At 41.4% G+C, this 22739-nt stretch overlaps 1 protein-coding gene across 8 annotated transcripts in view; it reads right to left on the bottom strand.

The window, feature by feature from the left end:
* COBL (cordon-bleu WH2 repeat protein) overlaps positions 1 to 22739 on the bottom strand; it is a 300338-nt gene that overhangs the window by 61437 nt on the left and 216162 nt on the right. For 5 of the 8 annotated variants that reach the window (XM_025380656.1, XM_025380658.1, XM_025380659.1 and 2 more), the window contains exon 7: positions 7955 to 8093. In XM_025380656.1, coding sequence (XP_025236441.1) covers positions 7955 to 8093 — 139 coding nt within the window. Of the gene's footprint in view, positions 1 to 5847; positions 6019 to 7954; positions 8094 to 22739 lie in introns of all 8 variants that reach the window. The other 3 variants (XM_025380655.1, XM_025380657.1, XM_025380654.1) reach the window with 1 other exon arrangement.

Raw genomic sequence — 22739 nt, 5'->3', positions numbered from 1 at the left:
AATAAGAAAAAACATGACTAAAGACCACATGCCAGGGAGCCATTCTTCCATTGTTCTTAAAACCATGCTGGGAAACGTCAAACACACACCAAAATCCTACTAGTAATGCCCTTTGTGACATGCGGCTTTGAGAGGTTACATAGCTTAATAGCCCTTCTCCTATATGTGTGGTATTTATCAACTCAGACTCTGCAAGTTGTCCTGACCATGACAGCCAGGAAGACATGGACAGCCTGGATCAGGCAACAGAAATCTCAGTTCTACACAAGGTGACAGCAGGGAGCACGAGTTTGTTCTTTGGCCACACACACCTTCACACTTGCCCTATGTTGCCTTTAAAAAGGCTGCACTTTGTCTACCCTAAACTAACTTTGGAAGAGACAAGATTATGCTTTCTACAGCAGGAAGTAATTTCAAGTGAGATCCAGTATTCTTCAGATTCGTGTGAGGAACACACCTCTTACTACAAAGATTATCAAGAAAGCAGTTGCCTTCATTCCTGAACACTGAATAGGCATATTCTACTGCTAGGAGCATTTACAATAGCTCCTCTGCTCTGGAAAAGCAGAAAATGAGAAGTGTAGGTGGAGGCTAGATTTGAAGTGGCCAGTTCTGCACTGAAATCATCCCTCAAGGAGGACGGTTCTTTGGTGACTTTTGACTTTCAGATGCTTGGCCTTACTGTTTTTGAACCAAATCCACCCACTTGCTCTTCAACATTGGCTCACCATCCTCTCTGTACCTACTCATCACACATCCTCCATGCTCCAGACTAAAATCAAACTGAAGGGTGCAACCCATGTGTAGTGCACACTGCTGGTTGTTCACATAGCATACATCACCCATACTTCCAAGTTAACAGAACTCCAGCATTGACCAGTGACTTCCAAGTACCTCAGAGAAAGCTGACCCCATCCACATCTACCAGGTGGGCCTGGCTCATCTAAGGTCTTTCTATTCTTGCCAAAGAATTGGGTCAGTGTATTACTCAACTGTAGTCAATGAAACATGAGAGGAACTTTTAGTAGGGGGTGGTTTCTGGGAAAGGTTTCCTTTCTCCTACAAAACTATTAAAAGAGATAGTCTGTCTTCCTCTTATGAAAATTCTAGTGTCTGGATATGATACTTGGAAGAGCCACAGACCCGTTGCTCCCAGTCTTAGGGGAAAGCCGACCCCAAAGATGATACAGAGAAGAATTGGGATGAACCAAGATCCTTGACGACAACTTGGGCTTCAGATTCAACTAACACTGAATGCTACTCCACTCTGGGATCCCTGTTCCATGAGATAACACATTCCTTAACTGTTGAAGTAGGTTTGAGATGGGTTTTGCTTACTTGAAACTTGTTTTAGTTATCTATTGCTGCAGAACAAATTATCCCAAAACTTAGAGGCTTAAAACAATAAGCATCGACTATTCCATAGTTTCTGTGGGTCTAGAATCTGAGCATGGCTTTGCTGGATGCCTCTCACCAGGCTACAATCCAGGTGTCAATCAGGGCTATGGTCTCATCTGTAGGCTCTACTGGGGAAAGATCTGCCCCCAACTTCACTCAAGTGGCTGTTGGCAGGTTTCTAGGCTCATGATCAGTGGACAAAGGGCCTCAGTTCCTCACTGGCTGTTGGCTGAAGTCTCCCTCGGCTCCTTGCCATATGGGTCTCAATAGAGCAGCTCACAGCGTGGTGGCTGGCTTTCCTCAGAGTAAGCAAGTGAGAGAGGGTGCCCAAGATAGAGACCACAGTCCCTTTCAACCCTAAACTTGGATGTAAGAAGTGACATCCCACTACCTTTGTCATATTTGATTCCTTAGATAGGAGTCACTAAGTACAGTGCGCATTCATGGCAAGAGACTACAAGAGGCGAGGGGGTGAACACAGGAGGTGGGAATCACTAAGAGCCACTTCAGAGAGGCCAACACACAACTGAAGGCATCCCAGAAGCAAGGCCAGACCAAGAAACCACTCAAGAAGAAACCAAGGCTGGATGCTGAAATCCACGGAGATCTTCATATCTTTCTCAAGTATAACTGCAACAGGTCTTTGATGCAGTGTTAACTCTTTTGAGGGGTGTCCTATAGACAGACCTAAAATGCTGGGTACTAGATGCCCTTTAGCCTGGAAAACATGTTTAATGAAGCTGAACAGAATAGCATATTCCACCATAATTTGATACTTACAATTCACATGGTGAGATAAATTCTGGTATATTTCTTTAGTAAATTTATGCTATGTGTCAGGCACCAATCTGAAGGACGGATACAAATATGGATAAAACAGTTAAGCCTTCAAGTATCAACAGCTCGAACTAGTAGAGGAGGCACATAACAGGTGTGTGTAATACGGTATGGCGAGTACGGTAAAGGATAAACGCCTAGAGGGTAGTGGGAGGAATTCCCACTGGAGGGAGTGAGAGGCTTGCCAGAGACAGGTACCTGAGATGGCCTAAGGGCGTGCACAGAGAACTTGCACTGTGCAGCTGTGGCTTGAGCAGGCAGGGAGCTGAGAGCAATCTGCACACGGGCTCAGTGAGCTGCAGAGCTGGCTGCCGAGAGGTGGCCTCTTACAGCCACATACACCCGGGCAGGTGGTTGCTCCACCTCTTCTGAACTCTTGATACAAACCATGTATTTGTTCACAAGAGTTCAGAAGCCCCACACATAAGTGGTACTGAACATCTGAGCACACAGTCTTCTCCATTTGGCCTTTGTTCCAGGTAAATGTGGTTTTCATGACCGAGTATCGAGTACTAACAACAGTTTCAGCATCAAAATGGGAGTGAGAGCTTCGTGCTTGGGCTGAGTTCCAGGCAGGCTGGTAGGAGGCTGGCTGTGGAAGAGAGGCTGGCAGTAGCCTATTGAGACCCCAGCAAAGTCATCAGGCCTGTGACTGGGTCAAGATCTTACAGAGGTCAGGGAGGAGACAGGGGAATGGCTGGAACAGAATGGCTCAGAGTTGAAGAGATAAAATAAAGGGTGAAGTTGTATAGGACCTATTTATGTCTTCTCCTCGCCTTCTTAAATCTGCGCGCAAATCCATTATCCATTAGCTTTTTGAATCTTTTTATCTTATGAAGGTTAGTGGACACTAGTTTTCAAAAAAGTGTATTTCTCCTTTTTAACAGCCTAAGAGGACTATACCATCTGCTGTAGAAATCACAATGGAGGTGAAAGCCACACTGTCCCCTGGGAGTCTCTGCAGCGGCAGGAGAGAAGTACAGGGTGATGGATGAAGCAAACACTGAGAGTCTGAGATCCCATAAACAGAAACCCCTCTATACCGCTTATGGGGGTAAGGCCTCCTGCCTCAGTTTCCCCATGGTGACTGTGCATACCCTACGAAGCAGTGAGAGAGCTTCTGTGAGATGCCTGGTGGACCGACTAGACCTCGTAGGTACTCAGGGTAAGCTCCCCTATAAACACAGTGTTTGTTATGTGAGGAACATAGTTTTAAAACTGAACTCAAGAGGAGATAGGCAAGTGCTTATAGCTGGCATTAAAATGTCTCCACTGAGCTTCCACACAGCCAAAAATAGCCAGAAGTTTGCTCAGGAGCGCAGGGGTGAACACGGGCCACAGGGACGCACATTCACACCCAGCACTCAGGTGCCAACAGCCTGTGCCTCGCTGGGGATGGGTGGAAGGATCACCCAGATTTCAACATTTTGTAAAAAGATACAACAAATGAAAAGAAAAGATTCATTTTCCTTAACTTTTTTAAGTCCTGAAGGCAAGCTGCATTCTGCCTGCTTGGGCGGGGAATCCTGGTTTGTAAAGCCATAAACAATGGGCAGGCTGGTTCTGCTAATTAGCAACATAAAAGCTCGGAGGTGGATGCTTGAACTTGTGGTGCGCCGGCAGCCAAGAGCGCGGGCTGGAGCGGGGCAGGAGAGGGAGGGGAGACTCCGAGTCTCAAGAAGGGCAAGGCGCCTGGCTGGTCTGCAGGGGAGGGGGAACTGAAATTGGTGTACTCCATCTGATGCCTCCTTCGGCCTCCCTGTCCCAAACTCCTCTTCCCCCTACTCCACTGCTGTGGGTGTGAGAGGGGAAGAGGAGGGAGAAGGCGAATTATGATGCTGAGGGCAAAGGAAGCCCCAGGTGCATGGACCTGGGGGAATGAACCAGTATGGAGCTGGCAGAGGGCACAGGGAGGAAATAGAGCCACAAGGCAAGACGAAGGTGAGTCTGGTCTTCTCTTTGCCACTTCGTTCTCCTTCCGGCTCAGACCTGTCCGAAGGTCTAAGGGCAGCGGGTGGGGAGGTTCCACAGCTCTGCAGAGATGCAGGATGAAGCCTGATGCCTCAAGCCTGACGCAGCCTTGGTAAGTACCCCTCCCACATCTTGTCGGCACATTGCCCCAGCAGATGCTGCATCTGCACAGTAAGCGCCCCCAACACACAGGGAACCCAGGAGGAATCGAGGGTCTGCAAGTTTGCACCCAGCTCTCCCATCCTGTGTAGGCTGCCACAGAGCCCTGGTGCTGGGCCCATTCTGTGATTGCCAACGGGCTGTACTTGGCTTTATAGCTTTCATCCAGCTATTTTTCCCTCACTTTTTCCCACAGGGAGGAGATTCTGTAGGTGAGGGCATCGGCCGCAGGAGAGAGCACCGACTCTTATGGCCTTGGTGTGTGGGGCTTAAAACCCACTGTCTTCGGAGATGAAATGGCTCTGGAGCCATCCACGCCACGGCTGCTGTCTTTCTGATTGATAAGCCTAACCCTTCCTTTTTGAATGCCCTAAAAAATTAATTTGCATTCGGAAGTATATTGAATGTCAAGATGATCAAACGTATTTTAAGGGTGGAAAAGAGGTACTTGTGAAGAAAGATAAAATGAATCAGGATTATTTTGCCTAGAGAAATTCGATAAGTAATCCAACAATTATCTTCTTTACCCAGAAGCTGGCAGGCAGCTAATCATTTCGAAAGAAGACAGAAAAAGATAAAGCAGTCCAGTGGCAAAAAACGTATGAACTTCCTAACCAGAAGGCTGTGCACACTCATGTGGGCACCAGCAAGGCTCCCGGCTGCACGCACAGTGACATTGTGCTGCTCCGTGTACACAGCCCAGGATGGCGCTTGCTTTATCAGGAAGTTTCGCCGCACAGCTAAGACATACTGAAGCGGTCCAAACGCAGGCCCAATATGCCCATAATGCCAAGGAGTATAGAGAGTAAGTGTATAAAACTATGCCTGTCTGGAGGTGGGAATGCTATCCCCACTTATTAAAGTCCAAAAGAACCCCAGGAAACAACAAGGAGAGCCTCATCTCAAACAGGGTGTGCCAGGAAACAGAAGCAAAGCAGGGCTTTCATTCTGGCTATTAGTACACTCAAAGTGACCTGCTTCCCCTTCTCATACCTCAGTTTCCTTTTCCATAGAGAAGTAGTACTCATGCTTGGCCGCTCGCCACAGAGTTCCAAGGCTAACTTACGAAGGACGTCTTCCCAGCTCTCGAGTGCGACCTCTGCAGGTGTGCCCACAGCCCGCCTGAGTCAGCCCACCATCCAGATCACATGACGGCTGTGCCGGACAGCTGTCTCTCTCTACAGACACTCAGGTTCATTCTAGTATCAGAACACTGGCCCCTAGCTGACGTCCCTACAACCACAAGGTGTGTGTTTAGCTGAAGTCTGACCACAGATAGGCATGATTTCCTGGTTAAGCTCTCCAGAGTGCGTTCTCTGTGAAATCAGACACACTGCATTCAGCATTGGGAAACAAGAGCTGAGAAGGAAAGGCACACACATCCAAAGACAACAATGGAAAATCTGGAAACCCAGCCCCGACATCACAGTGCCCAGAGAGATGAACGGTCAACACAGTCAGAATGAAGCAAGAGGAACATACGTTTGGGTCTCTGGTCTGAGGCCTCGGTACCAGTGCCTTCCCCGGGAAAGCTGAGAGGCTCCACCACATCTGGGTCGGGAGGTGGGTAGGGCGGGGGTGGGGGGAGCACTAACTGGGGTGGACCCCGAGCAGTGCCTCTGGGAGGCTTTTGTGGCACCTGCCGTCCACCACCTATATGGAATCAATAGGGAGTTACTTCAGCAGGTTAAGCTAAGCCATCACTCACCCAGCACCAAATCCAACCTCACTGGGCACCAGATCCAGCCACACTCAACACCAGATCCAGCCACACCTAACACCGGATCCAGTCTTATCCAGCACCTAATCCATTCTCATCTGGCACCAACCACATCCAGCCACACTCACACTTTAACATTTTACATACATAGTGTTCTATCATTGGAGCAGTTTGGAAAGACATGCCTGGTTGCAATTTCTTTTTAACAGACACAACTACATAAATGCTGGGCTTGAAAACTATCCTTCAACACCCCCTACAGAGCTTTGTCAAGTTTAAAGGAACTCCTTTTATTCATGTTAGTCCTTTTCAGGTTCATACATCTGTTTTTAGCCTATTCTTGTTGCTTTTCTAGAGTCACTGACCTATTCTGGCTAGATGAAGCATTCATTTAACTTATCTCCTGAGTCCATTTATACTTTTCAACCCCTTTGGTTGTTTAGGGTAATAGTTATCCAAGTTTGTTTTGAAGAATGTCCTGAGTTATAGAGAGGGTGGGGATGTTGTGTCCCAAGCACATGGGACACAAGGACTCAAGCCTCCAGGACGGAGTCAGGGGGTCCTGCCCTGGGTTGAAGTGACTGGCCTAGGGATCAGCATGATCCAACTACATACAGCCATTTACAGTGGATGTCACTTAAGATTTAAACCAGGGGCTTTTGTCCCTTTACAAAACATGGGGAGAGAGCTTGGAAGGGAGAAGAGGGGCTCTTCATGAAATAGGAGAAAACCAGGTTTATTTTAATGATCCACTGACAATGTTTTCTTTCAATCCTTTGGGAAAGGGGATGAGGTGACATGCAATATAGGTTATTGCTTCTTAGGGTAACTGACTCCCAGGCTGAAATGCTAACACATTAAAAGTGGGGAACTGACTAAGGGGAAAGATGCTGACAAACTGCCATGGAGCTCTCACTAAAGGTCCAGAAACTGCCAAGGCAGCCACTTATCCTGGGCAGACTTTCCCTCCTGCAGCTGCAGACCTTAGGGCAAAGGCACAACGTGGGGCTGCCTGGGTGAGTTAAAGGGCATGGTGAATGGCCTGTGAGTGCTGGTGGCTTCGGCGTGAGCACTGACACAGGCCATTCTCGGGGCTCTCAGCTCAGGAGGGTGTGACTCCTAGGCTGCCATTTTCCAGCCACTCTCTGAAAGAGCCATTTCTGTTCCTACATAAGTGAAATAACAAATGTTGAATGATTTAAAAATAAAATGAACCCCTGACTCCCCTGGACCCGGAGAGCGCCATCATTCAGCTTCTCTCCACCTCGCCTGTAGCACGAGGGGTGGGCGATGATGATCTAATAGGTCTCTTTCTGCCCATAGATAGTATGAGTCTATCTTCTTTCCTCTGGGCTCTCTTTTTCTCAAAGAAGATCAGGGTCTTTGCTAAATGTGTACCAGGAAATATAAGTGAAGATCAGTTTCAAACAGGATAGTCTAAAAATTACTGAGCTGATGTCAACTTGTCTATATATCACCTGTGGCCTCAGATCTCTTTGAAATGCCAGATGTCCTTCAAAGCAGCTTCCACGATGTCACCTTAGGAACTTCTCCTTTTGTCATCAGAGACACATCACACACTCACACTCACAGGCTTTCCATTTTCACCCTCTCCGGGCTCCTACAACCATTTCCCTGCTTCCACCGTCCCCCACCTCCTAAATACTCACATAATGTCCACGAAATACTGCTAGTAAGATATGAAGTGAACTTGCAATTCTTTCTTTCCAGCCCTTCTTTCTTTAGCATTAATATTTTTTGAGTTAATGCCATTATGGATGAGGCCACTGCAGGAATTCACATCAGAGGTGACATTCCAGGACACAGCAAGCATCCCTGCATGCAGACAGCAGGCCAAGCCTCACTCACCCATTGTGCTCTTCCTGTTCTCCTCCTTATCCTCAGTGCGGTTGGGGATCAGGGGACTCGGTGGTGGTGGCTGTGGTGGAGGGGGAGCTGGCGCTCGTCGCTTCTTCTTCTGTAAATCAATCTGTGACCCTAGAGATACCTATGAAGTATAAAGAAAGAAAGGCAGGCAGTGTCAGGGTGACTGTGCTGGGGCAGGACCTGCACGCGGAAGGTGGTGCTCCAAGAAGGTTGTTAGATGGCCAGTTCCCTTTCCAGGTCCTCCCATGCAGGCAGGGGAGGTCGTGAGGCGAGAGACCAGCAGATGTCCAAGGAGTGGCCTGGAGGTAGCACAGTGTTTGTTGCTCATAGACACCCCAAAGACCCCTATGAGCAGGGAGCTCATATTTTCTAAGGACTCCAGGCAAGTCTGGAGGGTTGGTAAACTTCCGTGTCACACAAGAGAAGGAGACCCATAGCCCTTCATTAAATGTAAGAAGAACAATTTCCTCTGGAACAGGATGGGCTGCCGTGAACTGTGATCACACAGAGAAGAGCTGATGGGTTCAGCTCAGACCTCACCCTGACCTGACTTAGGTTTGCTTCCCTGACTGCATGTTCATGTTCCAGAACAGCCACAGCCAAGACTATCTAATGGTCCACAGGTGGACACATCTTGACCCAGAATCGCAATGAAGTTTCTTAGTATATGGGATATTAGATCAATGTATGGACATTAGCACCCCAACCACAGCAGAAATCCATCTCCTGCTCACAGCCTTCAACAGTGAAAGACACACAGCTTCTAAAGGCAGCTCATGAATACTGGGCAGGTCTAATTGCTGAACGTGAAATCTGTGTTGTCTGTAAAATTGAATTCACTAATTCCATTTCTTTGTTTCCGAAGGACTACATAATCCTACTCTCCTCTCCTCATTAGGGTGAAAGTTTTTATTCATTCACTCTCATTGATTAAAATTCATTTAAAGAACGTTGTGTGTAGAGCAGTGCTGAGTATACGCAAAGAATGGGCCGAGCATGGTGGTGGGCACTTGTAGTCCCAGCTACTCAAGAGGCTGATGCAGGAGAGTTGCTTGAACCCGGGAAGCGGAGATTGCAGTGAGCCGTGAGCCGAGATCACACCACTGCACTCCAGCCTTGGTGATGGAGCAAGACTGGGTCTCAGAAAAAAGAAAAGAAAACAAAAAAAGAAAGAATGAATATGATGACTATCATATGATGAGAGCTGTCCTGCTCTGGAGCAGCTCAGAGCCAAGTCTGCACCTCCAGTCCAAGTACTTCCTGGCCTCCCAAGGGCCCGTCACAGGAATGGTGCCTGCAACACCCCACGTCTGCCACTGCAACTCTGACCTTGGTGCTCTCTGGTTTATTAACTCATGCTTGCACCATGTATACCACGTATACAGGAGACAGAAAGGGGGAGAGAGACAATGAGAGCGGGAGAGAGAGAGAGAGAGCGCACGTGTGTGTGTGTGTGTGTGTGTGTGTGTGTGTAAAAAGTATCCTTTTAGGCTGGGTGCGCTGGCTCATGCCTGTAATCCCAGCACTTTGGGAGGCCGAGGTGGGTGGCTCACGAGGTCAGGAGATCAAGACCATCCTGGCTAACATGGTGAAACCCTGTCTCTAATAAAAATACAAAAAAAAAAAAAAAAATTAGCCGGGCATGGTGGCGGGCACCTATAGTCTCAGTTATTCAGGAGGCTGAGGCAGGAGAATGGTGTGAACCCAGGAGGCAGAGCTTGCAGTGAGCCGAAATCGCGCCACTGCACTGCAACCTGGACGACTGAGCAAGACTCCGTCTCAAAAAAAAAAAAAAAAAAAAGTCTCCTTTTAATTTTTATCAGTAACACACATTTATTGGAAAAAAAAGTTAAAAAATATATATAAAAGGAAGAACATAATCACTTTATTAATACTCAAACTACTAACAATTGGCATGCTTTTCTAGTCTATTTTTTCTTCTAAAAATAATTTTTTCTTTTCTTCTGTTACAGTATAACCTCCTATACCTCTAAAATTCTGTAATAAATTTTACATAAAACATGGACATAACAGAAAGTAAATAACCCCACAAAGCTGAGTCAAAAAACAAGCAATTTCTTGTCCACCACCCCCTCTCCAGCAGTAACCACTTCACACTGTTTTTTTGGTATTTATTCCATTTTTCTAAATAAGAAGCTTATTGTACTGTTTCTTGATTTTTCCATGTTAGGTATTAGCATCCTACTCCAGAAGACGAGGATTTGATTCTTTGAGAGAGACACACACACACACACACACACACACACACACTCACACACACACACACACACAGACACACACACACACACAGACTCACACACACACACATAAACAGACTCACACACACACATACACACACTCATACTTTTCCTCTCCATTTTCCAAAAAATTATAGCAAAAGATCTAAATTAATATTTACTATTTAGTGATACATATTTACTTACAGTAGGCATCAAAATTATGAAAAATAGAAGTTCTCTTCAGCAGGAATTTTCTCCTGCTGAGATGTATAATGTATATCATAATTAAAATTTCTAAACTACCTTTTTGCTTTCCCTGAACTTGATAAGTGATTTGTTTTCTAGCTTTTTTTCTTTTTTTTTTTTTATTATTATACTTTAAGTTCTAGGGTACATGCGCACATCTTAATTGCATTTCCTGGAAATTCCCTTTCCCTCTATTCAATTCTGATCCTTGTTTCCTGGATATTCCACCTGTTTTGTGTGGGGTTTTCTTTTTTTTTTTTTTTTTTGAGTCAGAGTCTCACTCTGTCGCCCAGGTTGAAGTGCAGTGGTGTGATCTCGGGTTCCAGTGATTTTCCTGCCTCAGCCTCCTGAGTAGCTGGGACTACAGGCACTGCCACCACGCCGGGCTAATTTTTGTATTTTTAGTGGAGATGGGGTTTTGCCATGTTGGCCAGGCTGGTCTTGAACTCCTGGGCTCCAGTGATCTGCCCGCCTCAGCCTCCCAAATTGATGGGATTACAGATGTGAGCCACTGTGCTGGGCCCTGCCTGTTTTTGTATGTGTGTTTGTTTTTGTTTTTAATTCACTGTATCTTAGTGGCACCCAGTTTCCAGCAACTTTCTGACACAAGATGCATATGAGGAAGATTTTTGAGACCTTCAAACTGTGAGAATGTTTTTATTCTACTATACTGGACAGTCAGTATAGATGCCTACAGGAACCTACGATGAAAAGAACTGTCCTTCAAAATGCTAAGCCATTACTCCACTCACTGTCTCCTAGTTTGGAACTGCTCAGCTGAGACACCTGGATCCAGAGTGGGGCTCAGTCTTCTGCATGGTATCTGCTTTTCCTCTGCAGGCTCAGGGGATTCTTTCTTACTCCTTCCTGCTCGGAAGTTTCATGATGGCGAGTGCTGGGTGGGGCTCTTTTCATTCATTGTCTGGGGCATTCACTGACCCCTGCAATCTGAATATCCTTAATTCTGCAGAATTTGTTACTGTTATTCTTTTCAACTTTTCCTTTCCTCTATTTCTTTCTCTCTGGGATTTCAATTAATTGAACACTAAGGATTCTAATTCAATTGTCTTTTTTTTTTTTCTTGAGTACTCTTGCCTAATTTTTTTCTGATTTTCCCCCTTTTCTTAGAAATTTTCTCCATTGTAAGACTCATGAGTTTTTAAATTTCTGTTACTGGTTTTTTTTTTTTCTTTTAAATTTCCAAGAGCCCCTTCTTGTTATGGATTTAAAATATAGCATCACGGTCTTGTTTCCTGGATACCATAGCTTCTCTTTCCTCTTGGAAACTATGCTTTATATCTTTTTCAAGAACACATTTTAATTTCCATTTTCTTCAGCCATATGCATCACACTTTCCTCCAGGGTCCTTTCTGCTCTCTGTCTTGGCCTCTGTTTATCAGATTTTGACTCTTCCTCAAATTCGTGGCTGATTGTTTATAATACGTGTGTTTCTGTGTCTAGGGTCTGTTCATACACTAACGGGATTCCCAGTGGGGATCTGGGCAGAAATGCGGTAGCTGAGAGATCCCCAGATATTCATACATGCAGGACTGTCTGCTAGCTCAGCCATCATCCACACAGGGGAAGCCCAGCTCCTGCCTGAGGGAAGTTAGGCCTTCCCGAGTGCCCTGGTGAGAAGGCCTTGAAGCTCTCCTGTGGCATGTGGGTTTTCGCTCATCCCTGTGTTGGTGCAGACTCGGTTGTGCCTGATGTCCTGGAGTCAGAGTCTCTTAGTTCTACCACTGCAGGGGGTGGTAGTGCAGACATCTGGTTGTGGTGGGCAGGGAGTGGTATGGAGGTCTTACTGTTTCACATGCAGGTATTCAGCCATTCCTTCATCATCAGCTTGTTCCGTGGTCATGTGCGGAGAAACATGTGCCCCAAATTCCTGAGTTGTCCTAGGATCTGGCATCTTCTGCTGGGCCTCTTTCACCCAGCAGTCAAGTTTTAGGTTCTTCTGCTTTGCTAGGTATTTACCACAATCAGAATACACTGCAGGCTGGGTGCAGGGACCCACGCCTGCAATCCCACCACTCTGGGAGGCCAAGGCAGGTGGATCGCTTGAGGTGAGGAGTTTGAGACCAGTCTGGCCAACACGGCAAAACCTCGTCTCTACCGAATATATAAAAATTAGTCAGGCGTGGTGGTGGGCACCTATAATCCCAGCTACCCAGGAGGTTGAGGCAGGAGAATCATTTGAACCTGGGAGGTGGAGGTTGCAGTGAGCTGAGATCATGCCACTGCATTCCAGCCTGGGCAACAGAGACTCCGTCTCAAAAACAACAACAACAACGACAAAAACAAAATACTGCAGTCCCAAAGTGTCTACTGAAAACTGTCATCAGCTGCCAATGCTTCTCTCCTCTTTGTCACAGTGAAGTAATACTTTTTTTTTTAGTGGAGTTTCAGAGGGAGAGACATAGATTTGTTTTGTTAGCCATATATTTTCCCATAGTTTTTCAGCTTTATTAAGAAACAAACAAGTAAACATTGTGTGTGTATGGTATACAATTGATCTGATATACATATCTAGAGTGTAATAATCACATCAGCTAATTAACATATCTATCACTTCACATAATTACCATTTTCTTTTTTTTTTCTTTGTGGTAAAAACACTTAATATCAACCCTCTTAGCGGAATTTCAAGTGTTTTTTAATGGCTGCCTAGTACTCCACAGAATTGATGAGCCATAATTAACTAAATTAGCCCCTTTGCCTTTATCTAAATATTGAAATTATTTGATTTTGGCAATAACAAATGAAACTTCTTAAAATGCTCTGTAATTTGATCTTTTCCCCACATTTCTTTTTCTCTATTTTTTGAGTTTTTAATAAATCCATTTACTAAAATTCCTCAGGTACAGAACACATAAAATTCAGTGAGGAGACAAGATTCTAAAATTGCTATCCCAATTTTAAGACTCCTTGTCATGAAGAAGCGATGTTGACTAGATAGCAGAAAAGGAAGCCCCACACCTCAGTTTCCCCACAAAGACATCAACTTAACAGCAATTTGTAATCCAGAAGCTTTTATGAGAACTCCAGAAACCAGTTAAGAAGGCACAGGACCATAGGCAAGTTTAATGCCAAGAATGGCTATGCTGAAATGGGTAAGAAAAGCCATTTCACCTCAACTGTGACAGCCCTTCCCCTAAGCCAGTATGGCTCAGTGTGTGCAGGAGAAAAAGCCCAATTCATGGCTTTTCCCTTGGGAAGAAAAGAGAAGAATGGAATGTACGTCTAACATTCCAGCTTTTCAGGGGGGCTGCCTGAGGGACTAGTTTATGTCTCGACTGACTGGGAGCACTGACGGAAAACTGGCACACTCTGAATGCCTGGGAGCCACTGAGAAAAAAGGAGCTCAGAGGCTGGTTGCAACAGCGGAGATCTGCCAGTGCCACATGCAGAGGCCAGCACAGCTCAGTGCAATCAAGAGAAAGCACCCAGCTCACCGCTTATCCCTTGGGAGGAAGTAAGTAAAAAAGTACATGCAATGTTCTGGATTTGTGGGGAGGCTTATTCAGGGACTGGTTTCTGTCTCAGTTGACTAGGAATATAGACAAAACTGAAACACTTTGGATGGCTGAAGGTTTTAGAAAACTAGAGAGCTCAGAGGCTGGCAGCAGTGCCAGAAAATCTGCGGTACCATAGACAGATGCAAGAGAGAGCAAGAGATTACAAGCTCATAAAGAAGAAATCAGCAAATCTTCTAATTGGAAAATATACCAACAAGCCCAGGGAAGATGGATCTCCAGAAAAGGGTTGAGAGGCCCCAAGAATCTCTAGCTGAGCTGACTGACGTGGTATTACACTGTAAGAAACCAGTCTGTAAAGGCTGGAAGACGTGGCTATTTGTTCAAATGCACAAATTACATTAAAAAATAACAAGGTACATGAAGAAACAGGGAAACATGGTCCAATTAAAGGAAAAAAATAAACATCTAGAGAGAGAAATAACAAATAAATGGAAATCTATGGCCAGAAAAGACTTAAAAAAATTAAAGTTCAGTGCACTACAAGAGAATACTACAAGAGAGACAGCTAAACAAAATCAGCAAAGCTATGCATGAACAGAATCATATCAATAAAGAGACAGAAACTATAAAAACCAGACGTTCTGAAGCTGAAAAATAAAATAACCGAACTAAAAAGTTCACTGGAGGAGTCCAGTAGCAGGCTGTATTAAGAAGAAGAGGAAATAATCAATGAACTAAAAGACAGGTCACTTGAAATTATTGAGTAAAGGAATTAAAAAAAAATTCAAAAAGTGAACACAGCCTTAGGGACTTTATGGGACAATGCCAAAGGGATGAAAATATGCATTATGGGGATCAGAGAAGAAAAGAGAGAGAGAAAGGGGCAGATAGCTGATCTGGAGAAATAATATCTGACAATTCTCCAAATTGGAGGAAGGAAATAGACATACACAATTTTAAAAGCTCAAAGGGCTCCAACTAGAATAAACCCAAAGAGGACCATACCACAGTTCATGAAAATCAAGCTATCAATAGTCAAAGACAAAAAAAGAAACTTGAAAACAGCAAGAGAAATTGGTTCATCACATGCAAGGGAGTCTTATAATATTACCAGTAGGCTTCTCAGGAAAAACTTTACAAGCCAGAAGGGGGTGGAATAACATATTCAAAGTGCTAAAAACGGAGAAAAAAAACCGCCACCTGCCAACCAAGAATACTTAAAAACTTCCAACCAAGAAGAGTTTATCTCAGGGGTCTCCAACCCCGGGGCCACAGACCAGTACCAATCCGTAGCTTGTTAGGAACCAGGCTGCACAGCAAAAGGTGAGTGGTAAGTGAACAAGCATTACTGCCCAAGGTCCGCCTCACATCAGATGAACGGCCATGTTAGATTCTCTTAGGAGCACAAACCCTATTGTGAACTGAGCATGCACAGGATCTAGATTGTGCACTCCTTATGGGAATCTAATGTCTGATTATCTGAGGTGGAACAGTTTTGACCCAAAACCATTCCTGCCCCACTGGTCCACGGAAAAACTGTCTTCCACAAAACTGGTCCCTGGTGCCAAAAATGATGGGGACTACTGCTTTATCTGGCAAAACTATATTTCAAAAGTGAAGTCGACTCATTCAAGAAATCAATGCCCAGGCCAATGTCATAGAGCTTCCCCCTATGTTTCCTTCTAGTAGCTTTATAGTTGCAGGCCTTACATTTAACTTTTTAAAAACCATTTTAAGTAGATTTTTGTATATGGCATGAGATAAGCCTCCAATTTCATTTTTCCATATGTGGATATCAAATTTTCCTAACATCATTTATTGAGAGACTGTTCTTTCCCCATTGTCTGTTCTTGATACCTTTGTCAAAAATCAATTGACCATAAACACTTGGGTTTATTTCTGGGCTTTCTGTACTGTTCCATTGGTTGATATGTCTGTTTTTTAGCCAGTACCATGCTGTAGTCAAACCTATTGACTACAATAGCATTACATTTCAAAATCAGGGAGTGTGACGCCTCCACCTTTGTTCTTTTTGCTCAAGATTTGGAGTCTTTTCTGGTTCCATAGTAATTTAAGAATTGTTTTTTCTATTTCTCTGAAAAAAGACATTGGAATTTTGATAAAAATTGCAATAAATTTGTAGGATCACTTTGGGTAGTATGGACATTTTAACAATATTAATTATTTTAATCCATGAACATGAAATATCTTCCCATTTTTTGTGCCCTTTCCAACTTTTCAGCAACGCTGTATAGTTTTCAGTGTACAGATCTTTCACCTCCTTGTTTCAATTAACAAATACAAAAAGTCATAAATAGGAATGCATTAAACTAACTAGCTCCTGCATAGCAAAGAAAACAATGAACAGAGTGAAGAGACAATCCATGGATTTGTTAGAAAATATTTGCAAACCATATAGCTGATAAAAGGCTAATATCTAAAATATGTAAGCAACTGAAACTCAATAGCAAAAATCTAAATAACTGAATTAAAAAGTGGGCAAACAATGTGAACAGACATTTTGCAAAAAAAAAAAAGGGATACAAATGACCAACATACATATGAAAAAATGCTCAACATCTCTAATCATATGAGAAATGCAAAGTAAAATCTACAGTGAGGTATCACTTCATACTTGTTAGAATGGCTATGATAAAAAAAAAAAGATGAATGAACCCTTGTGTATTGTTGGTGAAAATGTAAATTAGTACAGCCATTTTGGAAAATAGGTTGAAGGTTCCCCAAAGAACTAAAAATAGAACTACCATGGGATCCAACCATCCCCACCTCTGAGTACTATCCAAAAAAATTGAAATCAGTACATCAAAAGACATCTGCACTTCTATGTTCATTTCAACATTATTACCAATAGCCACAGCAGGGCTGTATGAGCCAACTATCCCCACAGCAGGGCACAGTGGCTCACACCCGTAATCCCAGCACTTTGGGAGGTTGAGCAGGGAGATCTCTTGAAGCCAAGAGTTTGAGACCAGCCTGGGCAACACTGCAAGACCCTGTCACTACAAACTGTTTTTTAAAGTTTAGCCAGGTATGGTAGCATGTGCCTGCAATTTCAGCTACTGAGGAGGTTGAGTCAGGAGGATTGCCTGAGCTCAGGGACTGAAGACTGCAGTAAGCCATGATGACATCACTGCATTTCAGCCTGGATGATGGCAAGAGTCCCTGTCACCAAAAAAAAAAAAAAGTATAGTCAAGATATGGAATGACCCTGTGGCAATCAACAGATAAATGGATAAAGAAATTGTTATATATATAACATATATCTATTACTTATATATTTATATTACATATATATGTAATACTACACAGCCTTTAAAAAGAAGAAAATTCTGTGATTTGTGACATCATGGATGGAACTAGAGGACATTATGCTAAGTAAAATAAGACAGCACAAAAAGACAAATACTGTATGTTCTTACTTACATGTGGAATCTAAAACAGTTGATCTCATAGAAACATAACAGAAAGGGGGTAACCAGAAGCTGAGGAGTAGAGGGAGGGATAGGAAAAGAGGAGACATTGGTTAAAGGGTGTCAAGTTTCAGTTAAACTGGAGGAATAAGTTTCAGTGCCCTGCATGGTGAGCACAGTTAATAACAATGTGTTGTATATCCCATAATTGCTTAAAGAATATAATTTTAATAATCCCACCACAAAAAATAAGTTAGTGACGTAATATATATACCTTAATTAACTTGACTATTTTGACAATGAGTACATAGATTAAAAATCACATATACCCCATAAATATATACAATTATTATTTATCAATTAAAAGTAAATAAATTTTAAAAATAAAGGAGAAATAAAGACCATGCTAGACAAATAAAAGCTGATGAAGCTGATCACCTCCAGGCCTGTTTTACAGGAATTGGTAAAGGAAGTCTGTCAAGTTGAAATGAAAGGACGCTAGTTAGCAACATGAAAGCATACGAATAAAGTTACTCTCTGATGGAGTAACTATATAGACAAATACATAATCCTGGAATATAATATGCTTACAATAGTGTGTAAATAATTTCTAATTCTGATAGAGAATTAAAAAAATAAAAGCGTAAAAATATAAGCATAAAACTATGTTAATAAATACAAAGTATGAAAATATGTACTTTGTGGCATCAAAATATGATGTGTATAGGGTGAAATGTAAAGGAAAACAGCTTTTGTATGTTACTGAAGTTAAATTGTTATCAATTTAAAATAGACTGTTACAAGATTTTTATGTAATCCTCCTGATAAACACAAAGAAAATACCTACAAAAGATGCACAGAAGAAATGAAAAGGAATCAAAGTATGTGTATTAGTCTGTTCTCATGCTGCTAATTAATAAAGGCATACCAAAGAATTGCCAATTTATAAAGGAAGGAGGTTTAATTAGCTCACAGTTCCACATGGGTGGGGAGGCCTCACAATCATGGTGGAAGGTGAATGAGGAGTAAAATCACATCTTACATGGCGGCAGGCAAAGACAGCATGTGCAGGGGAACTCCCCTTCAAAAAACCATCAGATCTCATGAGACTTATTCACTATCATGAGAACAGCAAGAGAAAGATCCACCACCATGATTCAATGACTTCCCATTGGGTCCCTTTCATGACATGTGGGAATTATGGGAGCTAAAATTGAACATGAGATTTGAGTGGGGGACACAGCCAAACCATATTAGTGTGTAACTACAAACGTCAACAAAATACAAAGGAGAGTGCCAACAGAATAAAAGAAAAACAAAACTACAAGATATACAGAAACCAATTAATGAAATAGTAACAAGTCCTTCTCCATTAGTAATTTCTTAAATGTAAATGGATGAAACTCCCCAATCAAAATATATAATCCAAAATATATAATCAAAATATTTAATCCATTAATGGCTGGATGGGCTAAAACACAAGATCCAACTATACACTGTCTACAAAAGATTCACTGTGGATATAAGGACATAAATAGGCTGGAAGTAAAAGGAGGGAAAAAGATATTCCTTGCAAACAGTAACTAAAAGAGTGAATATGGCCATAATTACATCAGATAAAATAGATTTCAAATCAAAAACTGTCATGAAACAAAGAAGGAGCTTATATAGTGATAAACGATCTTCTCACTAGGAAGGTATAACAACTATAAATATATGTGCATCTACCAGCAGTGTATTCAAATATATAAAGCAAACACTGACATAATTGAAAGTAGAAATAGACAGAAACACAATTAAAGTAGGATATTTCAATGCTCCACTTTCAATAAGGAATAGATTAACCAGAGAGAAGATCCATAGGTAATAGAGGACTTGAACAATATAGACCAATGGGATCTAACAGATACCTATCTCTGTCTCTTTCTCTATCTCTTATGTTATATAGAACATTCTCTAAGATAGATTACATTTAAAGTCACAAAAGAAGTCTTAACAAAATTAAAAAGATTAAAATCATATCAAGTATGTTTTCTGACTATAAATAATGGAATGAAGCTAGAAATCAATAGTAAAAGGAAAACTGAAAAAGTCACAAATATGTGCAAACTGAGTAAAACAATCTTGAACAACCAACAGTTCAAAGAAGAAATCACAAGGGTAGTCAGAAAATATATTGAGACAAATGAAAATAAAACCATAATATACCAAAACTCATGGGATTCAGGTAAAGCAATTCTAAGAAGAAAGCTTGTAATAATAAACACCTATATGAGAAACAAAGAAAGAGCTCATCAGCAATATGACTTTACACCTCAGGAAACTAAAAGAACAAATTAAACTAAAATTTAATAGAAAGATTAAAGCAGAAATAAATGAAATAGAAAATAGAAAAAGAAAAACATAACAGAACTTTGGTTAAAATATTAACAGAATTTCAGTTTTTTTAAAAGATCAACAAAATTTACAACCCTTAGCTACATTAAGTAAAAAATGAAAGAAGACTCTTATTTCAAAAATTAGAAACAAAAGAAGAGACATTACAAGTGATACCACAGAAACAAAAAGGCTCATAGGAGGCTATTGTGAATAATTACACACCAACCAATTGGATAACCTGGAAGAAATGGATAGATTTTTACAAACATATATCCTACCAAGACTGAGTTATAAAGAAATAAAAATTCTGGACATAACCTATAAGTAGTAAGGAAACTGAATCAGTAACCAAAAACCTTCCAACAAAGAAAAGCCCACAACCAGATGGCTTCAATGGAGAATTCTACCAAATACTTAAACAACAAATACAAATTCTTTTCAAAATCTTTCCAAACATTGATGAGGAGGAAGACTTCTAGACTCATTTTATGATGCCAGCAGGACCCTGACACCAAAAATAAGACAAAGATAGTACAAGAAAATTACAGACCAGTATCCCTAATGAAACATCATTGGTATAAAAATTCTCAACCAAGTACTAACAAACAGAATTCAACATCACAATAAAAGGATTACACACTACAACCACACAGAATTTATTCCTGGAAGGTAAGAATGCTTCAATATAAAAACATCAATTAATGTAATATACCACAGTGAAAGACAAAAACCATACAAAACTCAACACCCTTTTATGATTAAAAAAACACTCAACAACTAGGAATCAAAGGAAATTACCTAAACTTAACAAAGTCCACACATAAAAATCCCACAGCTGACATCATACTCAATTGTGAAAAACTGAAAGCTTTCCTTTTAAGATGAGGAAGAAGGAAAGGATACTCTCTTTTCGCATTTTTATTGAAAAGAGTGCTGGGAGTCCTAGCCATAACAATTAGGCAAGAAAAAGAAATATAAGGCATCTAAATTGAAAAAGGAAGAAGTGAAATTATTCCTTTTGCATATACATGATTTTATATGTAGAAAATCCTAAAGATTTGACAAAAATGCTGTTAGAACTAATACATAAGCTAGCAAAGTTGCAGGATACAAAATCAATTCCAAAAAATCAGTTTTGTTTTTATACACTAACAATAAACAATCTAAAAAGGAAATTAAGAAAATAATCTAATTTGCAGTTGCATTAAAAATAACAAAATACTTAGAAATAAGCTTAATCAGGACGGGTGCAGTGGCTCACACCTGTAATCCCAGCACTTTGGGAGGCTGAGGTGGGTGGATCACGACGTCAGGAGATCGAGACCATCCTGGCTAACACAGTGAAATCCCGTCTCTACTAAAAATCCAAAAAATTAGCAGGGCATGGTGGCGGGCAACTGTAGTCCCAGCTACTTGGGAGGCTGAGGTGGGAGAATGCTGTGGACCTTGCAGTGAGCGAAGATTGGCCACTGCACTCCAGCCTGGGTGACAGAGTGAGACTCTGTCTCAAAGAAAAAAAAAGCAATAAGCTTAATCAAGGAGATAAAAGAGGCTTGCAAACTGAAAACTACATAACATTGCTGAAATTAGAGAAGACACAATAAATATTTTCATGTAACATTTAATAATGTTAAAATATCCATACTACCCAAAGCAATCTACAGATTCAAAGCAATCACTCTCAAAATCCCAATAGCATTTTCTTTTCTTTTCTTTTTAAGAAATAGGAAAAACAAATCTTAATGGGCATGATGGAATCTCAGTGCTCCAAATAAACAAAGCAATTCTGAGGGGAAGAAAAAAATAAAAGAGCTGAAAGCCTCACACTTTCTGGTTTCAAAACATATTACAAAGCTACTATAATCAAAACAATATGGTACTGACATAGAGCACAATGTATAAACCAAAGAAACAGAATAAGGAGCTAAAAAATAAACTTTCAGGTATATAATCAAAAGATCTTTGATAAAGGTGTTAGCACAATGTGGAAAAGATAGTTTCTTGAACAAATGGTGTTTGGAAAATGCCAAATACTCAAATACAAAAGAATGAAGATGGGCCCTTACCTTTAACCATATAAAAAAATTAACTCAAAATGTATTAAACATCCAAATGTAAAACCTGAAATTATAAAGTTTCTACAAGAAAACATAGAGGGAAATCTTTATGACATTCTATTTGGCAATGGTTTCTTAGATATGGCATGAAAAGTACAGACAACAAAAGCAACAATAGACAAATGGAACTATATCATACTTAAAAGCTATTGTGCAACAAAGGAAACAATCAACAGAGTGAAGAGGGAACCTATAGAATGAGAGAAAATATCTGTAAACCATGTCTGAAAAGGGGTTAATGTATAGAATATATAAAGAACATCAACTCAACAATGACAACAAGCAAATAATCCGATTTACAAACAGGCAAATAATTTGAAGAGACGTTTATCCAAGGAAGATATACAAATGGCCACAAAGCATACGAAAAGATGCTCAACATCACTAATCATCTGGGAAATGCAAATCAAAATCACAATAAGACATCACCTCACTTCCATTAGGATGGCCACTATCAAAAAAAAAGGGAAAAGAAAACAAATGTTGGTGAGGATGCGGATAAATTGGAATTCTTATGCATTGTTGGTAGGAATGTGGAATGATACAAGTACTATGGAATAAGTATAAAGTTTCTCAAAAACTTAAAAATAGAATTACCACATAATCTAGCAATCCCACTTCTGGGTATACATCCAAAAGAACAGCAAACAGAATTTCAGAGATATGTTCTTGTTCACAGCAGCACAGTCCACAATAACCAAGAGGTAGAAGCAACATAAATATCTATTGATGGATGAATGCATAAAGAAAATGTAGTCTATACACAGAATGGAACATTATCAAGGAAATTCTGACACATGCTGTAACTTAGAGAAACTCTGAAAAGATTATGCTAAGTGAAATAAGCCAGTCACAAAAAGACAAATAATGTATAA

The sequence above is a fragment of the Theropithecus gelada genome, chromosome 3 (assembly GCF_003255815.1).
Source record: "Theropithecus gelada isolate Dixy chromosome 3, Tgel_1.0, whole genome shotgun sequence".
Lineage (NCBI taxonomy): Eukaryota > Metazoa > Chordata > Mammalia > Primates > Cercopithecidae > Theropithecus > Theropithecus gelada.
This window is presented reverse-complemented; position numbering and strand designations above follow the sequence as displayed.